General features: G+C 40.2%; 1 protein-coding gene across 1 annotated transcript; it reads right to left on the bottom strand.

Annotated features, from left to right (window-relative positions):
• Nucleotides 1-1,016: 1,016 nt before the first annotated feature.
• LOC115570873 (olfactory receptor 11A1-like) lies at nt 1,017-1,967 on the bottom strand. The gene has a single exon (XM_030399651.1). The coding sequence runs from the start codon at nt 1,965-1,967 to the stop codon at nt 1,017-1,019; it is 951 nt and encodes a 316-aa protein (XP_030255511.1).
• Between the last annotated feature and the right edge of the window lie 11,433 nt (nt 1,968-13,400).

Below are 13,400 nucleotides of genomic sequence, written 5' to 3'. Positions count from 1 at the left end.
GTCAAAATGAAAAAATAATGACATAGGGTGAAATATAATGGCAAAATAAAAAAATAGTTAAAAACAGCCAATTATACCCTGGAATATCGGATTTCACAACAAACCTAAATATCCCTGACGTCCCACCTTCAAACACAGCCTCATTTGGCCATCCATGAAAAAGCTACTTAACCTCCCACTTTTCTAAAGGAACACATATTTCCTACGGGCAATGCACTAGTTATGGTAAATGTGTAAACAAGTCCATAGACGTTGTTGACTGTGGTGTCGGAGCAGGACAGTTTGATAATGGAGAAGTTATCACAGTAGACTTTGTGAATGATGTTCCCACACAGCTGTAAAGGAGCGCTCAAAGCTACCATGACAGCAACTTCAATAAATGGGTACAACCATACTAAAGCAATAAGATGTCATGCGTGTGTGATATTGTAGAGGACGACAGATAGCAAGATATCTGTCATAAGACATGATGGATAAGTTACAAAATTAAACATTTGCATATGTATACAAACAGTAAATCTGCAGGAAACAAAATAAAGCAGAAACAGTGTGAATGTCAGAGAGAATCTGAGTCAGAAGGAACGGAAACAACCCTGAACTACCATACAGTTCATTTACAAACAGACTGCACAGGAACATGTACATAGGTTCATGTAATGTTGAGATTGTTGTTTCATGTCTTCAGGTCAGGGGATGTGAGTATTGGCTTATTAAACCTTCATTAAAACAGGTTGTCGCACAGTTGCAGTCATTTTCCAGTGTTTGGGGATGATTTCCTGTAATTGACAAATTGCAGGAAACCAATAATATGATAAAATCTTTCCTGTAACTGCATGCATCTCCACACTGACACAGAATTGTTTCTGAACTTTTTCAGTGGAGCTATTCAAGTCTGTGTGTTTCTGGCTGTTTTTTTTTAGGATTCTGTACCAACCTCTAGGCTTCCTCCTTGGCCTAAACTGAGTTTAGCTGAAAATGATAATTTATTGTTGTTATATGTTCAGATGCAGAAGGTTTTAGTCCACAAACACATCCTTCCAAAAACGGACATAATGTTTATACGTATTTCGTAGTTTGGACATTTGCAGTCCGTACATAATAGGATTCAAAAGTGGTTGCAATAATGAGAAATATAACAGCAAAATGATTTGTACGACATTGGGAACATTTGTCATATCAAATCTTGTCTGAATTATTTGTAACAAACAACCAAAAGAAAAGTTTATGAGAGAGGCAATGTGAGGTGTGCAGGTACTGACGGCTTTCTGTCTGGTCTGTTTGGAACCAGAAAAGCAAATTTTAAGAATTTTCATGTAAGAGAAAAGGATTGGAAACAGAGGGACCAAAATTGTTACAGCAGTGGTGAAAAGTCCATAAATGTTGTTCACTCTGGTGTCAGAACAGGACAGTTTTACAATAAGGTAGTTATGACAATACAAACTGTTCATAATGTTCCCACAAAGTTTCAAATGGATGTTTAAGGATAAAGTAATCAGACATTTCACACAAGAGTAAAACCACAAGACAATTATCAACAGAAATACCTTTTTAGGTGTCATACGTGTGTTATACTGCAGAGGACAACAGATAGCAAGATATCTGTCATAAGACATGATGGCTAAATTACAAAACTCCACATTTGCATAAGAATACAAACAGAAAATCTGCAGGAAACAAAACGAAGCAGAAACAGTGTGAATGTCAGAGAGAATCTGAGTCAGAAGGAACGGAAACAACCCTGAACTACCATACAGTTCATTTACAAACAGACTGCACAGGAACATGTACATAGGTTCATGTAAGCTCCTGTTCATACAGATAACCACAATGAGGGACATGCTGACGAACACAATAACAATGTAAAGCAAAGCTGTTAATGTAAAATACAGGTATCTTAAGTTTCCAACATGCAAATAAGCTCCAAGAATAAAATAAGATAAAGTTGATGAAGTTGAATTCAACATCATTCTATAAAAGGGACCTAATTATTATTAAAACTTCCTCTTCTATATCCAACAAATTATCAGTTTGCTTCAAAGACCCCTTTTAGGAACAATAACATTTTAACACTTCAGGCTTTTTTTCTTGAAGATGTTCAACATGACAAAGGTTTATAGAAGCACAAGCTCATCCTACCACACCGGAGATTTAACTCGTGAAAGAAAGAAACACGGTCACATCACACACAGTTCAGCCTGTGTCACTTGCTGGAGCTGTTGCTTTATACTCTTTCACACTGACAAGCCAGCCCCACCTCATCATCAACGCCCAGTACCTGTTTATTGACTGACATGTCTAACCGTTGATTTACTGTATTTGCAAGATCAAACTAATTCTAGAGGTGGCACTTTTCTATTCTTTTTTTAGTGATGCAACACAACAATTGAGACAAGAGAAGACACAACTTCCCCCCACCCTCTCTCCATGATATGCAATTAACAGGTGAGCGCGCCCTCTGACGGCACTGCAGCCCAACAGACGCGGAGCGAGGGATCGTTCATTGCATGTTTTTTTAAGTCTATTTATCTATTTATTTTACCTGTGGTTTTATTATTGCACACTTATGTGTATATTTTGGTTCTGCTATTGCACATTCATAGAAATGTTTTATTTCTTGTACAGTATAGATTATTATTGTTTATAGTATAGTTTGCACTGTGTATATACATTGTATATATCTTGCCTTCTATTTATGTTATGTACAGAGTGTTTTTCTTTTTCTTTCTTTTTTTCTTGCGGACCCACTGATGCTGTGACAAAATAATTTCCCAGTCTGGGATCAATTAAAGCAATTAATGTTGTTCAGAAACACATTTTGTTATACTGGGGGAAATGATCCTGCTATCCTGAGAGCAGTCAATACATTATGTATTCAGAAAAAGGAACGAAAATAATCGGACCTCTGTGGCAGCTGCAGGACTGAGAAAAATCTGACCAATCCGTGCCGTCCAGCCCGGACAGCACAGATTGTTCAGATGCACGGATTGGTCAGATGCCTTCATGTCTCGTTCTGTCCCTCCCTCCTCTGTGCGTGCACACGTTACGTTTCACTGATGCCGGAAATATTCAGCACACTCCTCTGCAGAAATGAGTTGAAGGAGAAGACGTTCATTTGGTTACAATGGCAGAGAAAATGCAGGCAGCCTTACTTGTAACAGCTCACCCTGCTAAAAAGGTAAGGAAAAGAAAGCCTGAGGCAGAAAAGGCTATAGTCAATCCGTCGAGCGTACACTTACTCCCTCACTGGCGGAGACGGAAACGTATTCCAGCATTTTCGTGTTTCTGTTCATAATGTACATGTCCATGTTACAGCCTGTCATGAGCCATTAGCCTTACAATAGCCTGTTAAGCCTGTTAAGTGCACACTCGATGGATATGCTAGTTTGGTCTAGCTACCGGAACACACGGATGTCAACAAACAGGGAAGTAGCTGCTTGCACAAACACACTGTTTTAACTACTTTTTTATTCAGTTTGAGTCATACACGCTACAGTGCTGTGTGCTAAGGTGTCTGCTGATGTTGCATAACTTTTGGTGTGAGATGTGGAGCATGTTAAGACGCTTAAAACACAGTGTAAAGTTCTGACCCCATGCTGTTAGCGTTCAATGCTACATCTCCGTTCACGGAGCTCTGTAATGGTTGGACCAAATGTTTTCGCGTCTTCGGTACTGGCAAGTCAAGGGTAGCTTGAGCAATGAAGCTGCATGTTTAAATCGACCGAAGTTCTCCTTTAAGAATTGTATTTAAAAAAAAATAATAAGGAACACTGTCCGAAGTCAGAGTAGCTTCACATACAGACTGCTTTAAAAGGGAGCACAGAGTACTGATAGAGAGCTTCAACACATGGTGCAGTTCCACTTCAACATTCAGTTCAGTTCAAATGTCATCAAGTCTGAAAATATGGTCACAATTTCCCTTCTGTACCTGAGTTCTGGCATTGAATAAGGGACTTTCTGATGTCACAGTGGAGTTGACCTTTTGGATATAAATTTTCAACGCCTTATCATTTTATTCAATTAAACATTTATGTGAAATATCGTCATGATTAACGTGGGAGTCCTTTTGTTAGGGACAAAAATGTGTTTTGGGAGGTCATAGTCACTGTGACCATCAGGGCTGGACTGGGACAAAAAAATCTGTCCTGGCATTTTTGGCTTAGACCAGCCGCGACTAGTAATTTATGTATGTGTTTCCCGAAGGAATGTATTTTACCATTATCCCAAACCCAGCTCTAATTATTGTGGTGAGGTGTACGTATGTTTACTCACTTGACTGGAAAACACGCACAAATCCTATGAACAACTATGTTACACCCCTGCTGACTTTAGAAGTCTATCGATAATCATTGTGGAAAGCAAATAAGTAAATTTACTCAACACATAGTTCTATCTCCTTAGATATATTCTATTTTAAGCATAATGCATCATCAACATCCTAAATATCAGAGGTTTAGCGTCTATTGTTAACTCCATTAACTCTGTCTGCTCTGTGTAGTTCAATTATTTTACCCCTTTTATTGAAATCATCTCTAATATGTATTTTCTGAATTTCCCTGATATAGCAGCACAATTCTAATTCTTCAGGTTAAAAGGTGCTCCCTCCTTTAAACAGCTACTTCAGCAACCTACTATGCAGCTTTTCAACACACCTTTAACCTAAATATCTAAAATGCTACGATGGAGCCTAAAATGGACACTTGCTGCTCATCCAACACTTCTCAGTCTTGACCGTTTGCTATTTTATCAGAATGCCGTGGCTGCCAGATTTTGGGAACTATGCAATACCAGAGATGGACAGAGTACTCGACCCCAGTACTTGAGTAAGAGTACAAATACTACTGATCAAAATGTACTCCGTTACAAGTAAAACTAGCTCAGTCGACATGTTACTCGAGTAAGAGTAAAAAAGTACTTGCTTTTAAAGGTACTTAAGTACCCAAAAGTACATGCTTTTAAATTTACTTTAAGTAAAAGTAAGAGTAAGAGTAAATTTCTTATTTTTCACATCAATGAATTACTATAATTTTTTCTAAATGAATTTAAGGACCTTTTAACTCTTGTTTCTGAGAATGAACTCTTTGAAACCACCTGCACTGATGTGCTTGCTTTTAGAACCACAATGTTACATAAAGCCTGCAGAAACACCTAGAAAAACAAATACAATGAATGGGATCACAGGAGGACAGCAGATGTTGCAGATGTTTATTGACAATCATTAAAACTGTAACCAAATGAACCTGCACCGTCCAACTAACTCTCTATCATTTAGCTAAGTTGGGAACTGGAACCCCCTCAGAGACCAATGTTGTCCCCAGACCACTGGCTGAGAATCACTGCTTTACAAAAAACTACATCTGATGCAGCCATTGTCCCGGTTTTGTGTTGACAAACGCAGTCGAGAGCGTGGCTACTTTGGTGGTATCCTTATGGGGAGGGATGTCGTATTTCCACTTTTACGTAGATCCCAGTGGAGAGCGTGCACTGTGATAGGTTTCCTTCTTTGACAAACACAGCTTGTGTCCAATAGTATTTTAGAAAGAAAAAAAAAGAGCAGACCTGAAAGTAACCAGTACTTTTCAGCCTTCTTAGAAATTAATTTGAGTAAAAGTAAAAATATTTGTCTTGGAAATGTATTCAAGTAAGAGTAATAAGTACCAAAGAAATCTAATACTCAAGTAAAGTACAAATCCTCTGGATATGTACTTAAGTACAGTACTCAAGTAAATTTACTCCGTTACTGTCCACCACTGTGCAATACCAATTAATACTGACGCTAATCAATCGCCATTGCTCATCATTCTCATGTAATTAGAGTTCTCAGCGGGCCTAAAAATTACAACCCGACGCAGCTCGACACACCAGCATGAATTGTCTGCCCCCCCCACGCTGCGGCGTCAGGCCTGCCTCTAGACTTACTCTTCACCACACGTGAACCCGGCTCGAACCCGCGGGTCCAGTCAGGTTTGTCGGGCCAGCCCGACCTGTTGAGAAGCCTACATGTAATCAGTGGCGCCGCCAGGGGGGGCCATCGCCACCCCTGGAAAATTGCTGGCCCCCCCACTGCTCCCACCAATTTCCCTGACTGACTGAGGCGCTGGCTCAATAGGAAACTGTAATTTAAATCTCCACCTGTGGGGGTGCTAATGTGCTGAAAGGCGTGCAGTCTTACGGGAAGTCAGCGCAAGAAGCAGAAGAAGAAACAACAACATTTTTGTGTTTTTTCTGAAATGTTTGTGTGTTTCTCAAACTTGAGGTAAATGTGTTGGATGCATATTGTCTTTTTGATGAAAAGAGTCAAGGGAATGCAATACACAGCCACAGACTGGCGCTGAATCTGAGTTGCCACAAGAAGGACCATTTTGGTGTGCCACCCTAAGATTTTCACTGGCCCCATCTGGCCCCCCCTATGAAAATGTTCTGGGGGCGCCACTGCATGTAATAGAGCTAAAGTTACCTCCATCGCCTCACAGTCCCTGTATTAACGTTACTACCTGCTTACCGGCTGTACTACACTGTCCCTGTCAGTCAGCAGCATCTCTGCTGCTCCTCTCCTGCCCGCTGCTGCTGTCTTCACCTTCAACCTGTTGCTGGATCATTGCTGTCTCAGAGGACGTGGAGGCTACAGCAGCCCCTCCAGCGAACATGTCTGTGATCTTTGCATATTTTGCAGCATCTACAGTGAGATCAGTGTTGCTAGATATTGTGAGAGAAACAAGCAAGCGTGCCTACGAAAAACAAGCCCAAAAAAAGGGACTTCTCCGTTCGTGGTAAAAAAAAAAAAAAAACAGAAAGAAAAAAAAGAGAGAGATTTTTTACCCTTTGCACACACACAAATATCAACCTGAATCCAGAAATATCATCGTATTTATTACTGTTTTTATATGTTATGACCCTTTTTTGTTTTAGTTCCAGGACTGCAAATCAATATGACATGCAATAATACAAGAAGAGGAACACTTTAACAACAAGCCCAAAAACCCACAACTACCAATATTTATAAGCGACTCTACAGAAAAACAAGCCCATAGTCGCTTATAATAAGCGGACTTGGCAACTCTGAGTGAGATTCTTCACTCTCTTAGCACGCAACTTCTCCGCACCCCCTTTCTTTCTCTTTGGTTGCTCCGTGTTGCCACTCCTCATGCTCAATAGGGGTTACCAGGGCCCCAATGGGGGAGGGGGCCCTCAAAAGGCCTGAAATAAAAATGTTGTTTTTATTTTATTTCTTATTTCTAAGTAATTAGTGTCATAACTAACTTAAAATTGGCAGAGTAAATCTGATGAGAGACTTTATTCTGTATAAAAGAAAATAGTGGAGGCTGTCTGAAGCCGCTGTCACCCCTCACAGTACAGAATGGTTCAGTCCACCTGCAGCTGCAGGAGCGGGAAGATGCGTCACTAACAGCTTAAAGAGCGAGTGGCTGCTGCTCATCAACATGTCTTTACCCAAGAAAATAAAACCAGGGAGCCTTAAACGAAAAGAAAAGGCTGAAAGGGAAAGAAAGCAAAGAGAGGGAAGACAACTCCTCACACACTTCTTTCTAAAGAAAGGTGAGCACAGTTCACAGCTAACACAGTTTAAGAACAGTTCAAGCTGATAATAATGTCAGCAGCTGTAAAGACTGAAGGCAGTCAGACAGTCATGGATCTAGTTTCTCAGTTTGAGCAGCAGCAGGTTCCTCATCCTCATCTCATCCTCATTAAGTGTTAACTCAAAGTTATTATTACAGGTCATCATTTCACGTTGAGGTCGCGGACCTCGCGGTAAAAACAGTTCAGATTAGGAGCGATATTTAGCTTCTTTCCCTGTAAGCTAGCATGACATGTTTGGTATCAGCGGATTCATTTCAGTTTCAAGATTTCTATGATGCTTATGGCTTAAATAAATCTGCCTATGAAAAAGCCTATAATCCATATTTATGTCAGAATGATTTTCATGTATTAAAAACAGTTCTGAAATGAAAAACAGCATATATATGTCAGTGTATATATGATATAGTTCAAATTTAGCTACGACAATAGAGTGTTTGGTCAGTAGTTTGGGACTCTCACCTTCCTGCTTTGCAGTAGGAACAGAGGAGCATGCAGACTGTGACTCAATACAACTCTCAGTAAACTCAAACAAATGTTTATATTTTCTGGAAATCAGAGGATTAAATCACAACAACCATACAGCTTCATATATGTATTTTTTCACCACAAATCCAAAGCCACCACCTGTGAGTCTGCAGCTGTGGAGATAAATTAGACATGCATGCAGGACGACAAGGGAGACAGTGAGCAGTAACTAACCACGTAGCTGTCACGTTCTTTTCACAAATATGGGAATGATAGTCAAAAATATAATTGAAATGCATCGTTTTATATAAAACGGCATCACATTTTTTGCCGGTCTATACATGGGCCCAATTAGATTGCTTTTCATGGGGACCAAGATCCGTGGCAGCGCCCCTGAGTATTGATACCAAGGTGAGTATTGGTATCGGATCGATACTCGATGAGATAGATATTTTTGTTATAGTTTCTCTTCTATAAGTTCAACAAATCACTTGTATTTCTTCACAGAGTTTGTGTGAGCGCAGCGTCTCTCTCAGTCCTTAAGCTCAGTGCTCCTCTCCATCTCTCTCACTCCACTCACTCAGGTTCACTCTGAAGTATGAATATGGCAGAATATAATAACCCTTTTTTGTATCTGTTGAAGGAACATTAGTATCCCTATTTAGACTACATGCAGACAGGTATGGAGGACCAAACCTGACATAAGTATAAATAAATAAATAAATAAATAAATGCATAAATAAATACATAAATAAATGCTGAAATAAATGTATAAATAAATAAAAGTATAAATAAAAGAATAAATGCTTTTAATTATTTCTGCATTTCTGTTCACCTACATTTATTTATTTCTGTATTTCTGTTCACCTACATTTATTTATTTATGTATTTCTGTGTCCATATGTAAATGAGGAGGTAGGAGGTACTAACCTCAGTCAAGAGCATGATTGGTCAAATTGGAGAGCCAGACAAAAGCAAACGATTCCTGATCCCAAGCCTCGCTCTCTGTAACGTTGTAAACAGCTCCAGTTAGCTTAATGGCCTCGACCAGTGTGACAGGTGAACTGGCGTTCATTTTAACTTGCGAGGGTCCCAGATGTGCTGGTGGTGTGGTTTGAGAATCCTGTCTGGAGAGCCATGTCCGCTAACCAGGAAAAACATTCTGTTCATCGCTCCAAGTCATGTATATGTGTTTTCGTTTTGACGTGGCTTGAACACTTCTATCCACACGGAGATGCCGGAGCTGCGACTTGCAAACCACTGCTAGACGAGCGCTACAGAGCACAAATCGTCCAAAAGTGCATGTTGTCGGTCTCATATCTTTGTCGTGAATCTCTGTACTCTCAAACAACTCACGGGTGGAACAGTATTAAACATTTGTTCACGCCGAACGGCTCGAGAGCGGCGTGGATACCGCTGTTAGCAGTTATCTGTTAGCTTTTAGCTGCTCGCTGTAGCGCTAAGAGCGTAGCGTTCAGGTTAACTGTTGACACATGTTACCACCGAGAGTGACATACATGTCTGGGCTTTCCTATGAACCATTGTCGCTACTGGTGTTTGTATCACAGGTTGATCTGGGCGTCTCACAATTTGCCACAGCTGATTGACCTCACGCTGAGCTCGGGCTGGATGTAAACGTACTCTGCAGACTGTTTGACCAGCAGGCTGTATGACAGTGTACAGTTTTGCGAAACTCTCGCCAAAAAGCAACCAAGGCTTTATTTGGGATTGAATATGAGTCAAACCTTCGTGTGAAAGCATAATTACGACGAAAGAGGCAGGAGAGTAATGGTGAACCGCTCCTCAAGCGTGCCTGTCAGGTCGCACTCTGGGATCGACACTTTTTGCCTTCCATGAGGGCAACGCGCAGGAGCGCAGCAGCGCAGCAGCTAACGTGAGTAGTTAAAAAAACCTTCTTTTTCATAAACTCTGTGTACACAAACAATGTTCTCAATGCTCTTGTTCATGAGTAGAGACCTTAGTGATGCTACGAGCAAAGTTTCATGTTGTGTCGAGACTTCTTAGTGTTCTAAAAATAGCGATTTTGATGCTAGCATGTCTTGCCTCATGCACTCCCGTTCAAAATTAACGTGCCTAAAACCGAAACTACGGTAAATCTTAAAAGTGCCTCTTTGACTGAGGTTAGGACCTCCTACCTCCTCATTTACATATGGACACAGAAATACAGAAATAAATAAATGTAGGTGAACAGAAATACAGAAATAAATAAGTGTAGGTGAACAGAAATACAGAAATAAATAAATGTAGGTGAACAGAAATGTAGAAATAAATAAAAAGCATTTATTCTTTTATTTATACTTTTATTTATTTATACATTTATTTCAGCATGTATTTATTTATTCATTTATTTATGCATTTATTTATTTATTTATTTCAGCATTTATTTATTTATGTATTTATTTATTTATTTATGCATTTATGCATCTATGTATTTATTTATGTATTTATACTTATGTCAGGTTTGGTCCTCCATAGTCAGGTTATAGATTTAATTATGTTAAATATTATTTTCTTATTTGGCTAAAATCTTTGTCCTTTGTTTTATTATTATCATAATCATGATCTGCTAATTAAAGGCAAAAGTACAAAATCGTTCAATGATCAGGAATTGATCATTCGTTATCGTTATCGGCATCGGCAATACTGGCCCTGTAATTACTTGGTATCAGATCAATACCAAAATTTGCAGTATCGCCCACCCCTAATGCTCAACACTGTGAAACTAGCAGAAGTTACAGGAGACAGCGCAGGGAAGGGGTGGGGCCACTTTCGTACTATATCCTGATTGGTTCAGTCCACTGTCCGAATTGAAGATGGCCCAATGGGCCACCCCCTCTAAGTTGTGGGCCGGTCTCTTAGAAAAAAAAATAAATAAATAAAAAATATCCAACAACATCGGCCCCTGAGGACTGTCGGCCCGCCGGGAAAATGCCCGGTATGCCAGATTGCCAGTCCAACCCTGGTGACCATCGACCATCACATTTTCAGTAAATCCTTAAATTTAAGTGGACCAGGCAATAATAACATCAACTAGCTGATTGGTACAGGTTTTTAGTACATGGCTAGGGTTGTTATCAGGCCAGGCAGCTTTACTCAATGTCACTCTCCATATTCACTGTGGATACTGAAAGTGGCTGTTCCTCTAAAGCTGGAGCAGACTTTACAGCTGACAATACGTTGTACAGATCAATGTGACCATGAGATGAGTTCAGCCCATCTGGTAGCATGATCCACACATGAGAGAGGTTCTGCTTCTGTGATAGGGCTGCACGATTCTGGAAAAAATGTGAATCACGGTTTTTTTTTGCTTAGAATTGAGATCACGATTCTCTGGCACGATTTTTTTCACAAAATGTTTATTGCACTGATGAACTTGAACAAAACAAAAAAAAAACATGATAGTATGGCAGATACTACTATGCCTCTGCAAAAGCAATGTTTTTTTGTTCATTTCAAGTTCTATCATTGGATGAGAAATTATTTTTACACAAATAAGAAAATAAAAAAATTAGTCTCCCAAGATGAGAGGGCATCCTTTTATACCTCATGTTGTACAGTGTTTATTGGGGCCGTATCTTAAGCTAGGTGATATGTGATAGCTGCTGTGATCGGCTTTTTAAAACGGAGGCATAATTTTCTTCCTTTTCCAAAAGCCGCCTCAGAGGTAGAGGTAAACATGTGACGTGACGTGAAGCCCGACGTTGGGCTGTGAGCAGTTGACAATGAATTTGTCTTCAAAATAAGAGCTTTACATTGCACCCCATTGGAGTTTAGAGCTGGGTTCTTAGCGGGGGGCTTTTAATTTGAAAGTAGCGACCGTTCCTAGATTGTGGCTACAACAACAAGCTAACACAACCATACAGCTAAAAATCCAGGAGAGCTAGCATCTCCTGGATCTCAGCGGCTGTCCAGTTGCTCATCTAGCAGGCGAGGCGGAAATAAGTGTACCCTCCGAGGCGGGAAATTGGCGGACCAAAACAGACCCCCAATTAGCACCCTCTGTCTAAAACCGCGGACCTAGCCGCCAAAAGGACGGGCAGATTGGCGGCTTGCTGCCCCGTCTAAAAACGGCTTCTCACTCACTCCTTCCAAACACTCAACTGCAGACGGGCTTCCTCCGCTGAATCACGTGTTGTAAAGACGCTTTACCACAGGTTGAGGGCGGAGGCAGCGGCAGTGCTGCGTTTGGGGGCGCTTCAAAAAATCTGGGAGGAAAATAGGAGCATTTGTTTGTGATTCAGCTCGAGATATAAAATGCTTCAGAATCGCTGTGTGTAGATATGAGATCACGTGTATGTGTGAATCGAGATCGCGATTTTTTTACAATTTTTTGTGCAGCCCTATTCTGTGATGTTTTGGATCGCCTGCCACCAATCTCTAGTGTTGATGATGTTAAGGTCTCTGTCTGCTTTTCCACCTTAACACCAGCTCTCAGTCTTACAGCTTTTTCAGCTCTAGATAGATTCAGTAATCATAATAATCATCATAGTTAATTGACCATTCATAGCAACTGGTAACACAGATAAGGCAGAAAAAGTTCTGTTCTTTGTTGGAGGTCCCAAAGAACCTGCGCTGCAACAGGGATGTTGTTGCAGAACTAATCCCCTCTTAAAGGTGCCGTAAAGGATTCTGGAGAAAGTGGGTTGATAGTTGAGTCTGACTTCCTGGCGAAACTGGGACTTAGTTACTGGTTGTTGGTGTTATGGCGGAAGATCAAAAATCATTTGTGCACCAACTCTAGGTGTCAGTAATGGGCACCCTAGGAATGAGACTATTAACTATCTTCCTCCAGAGTCACCTACTGCCCCTTCAATAAACACTCACATGAACCTGAGATCTAAGTAAATTGCAAGCATAGTACATAGAGAGGAGGAGGTTGGGTGCTGTAGGGACAGTCAGCCTGTAGCCAGCCAGCTGATGCAGACATGCCTTCGGTGTTCTTCCTGAACTGATGCAGTCTTCCATACATTCAACTACACTGTCTCAACCTTTGTAATGCACAGTTGTTAAAAGTTGAAAAAACAATTACATCAGCAGCAATAACTGACTTAATGGAAGAGTTTCCACTTTAAAGTGGCTACTTTGTTTTCTGCAGTAAGGTTTAAAACCCTAGAGACTTGCCTGAATTTAGGACATCTCTCTGTAGCAACTGAATGACAACTTAACAACTTAAACATTCAACTTTATTTTGAGGGAGACATTTATTTTGTTCTGACTTATTGATAAAAGTATTTAAATTTAATAAACAATCATCGTTATTGTTAAGATTTCATGTGAGAGCAAAACATGATATACAGTTTGACATGATGTTTAACAGTACT

The sequence above is a fragment of the Sparus aurata genome, chromosome 2, assembly GCF_900880675.1.
Source record: "Sparus aurata chromosome 2, fSpaAur1.1, whole genome shotgun sequence".
NCBI classification, from domain to species: Eukaryota; Metazoa; Chordata; class Actinopteri; order Spariformes; family Sparidae; genus Sparus; species Sparus aurata.
Note: the sequence above shows the minus strand (reverse complement) of the source record. Positions and strands in the feature narration are given on the sequence as shown.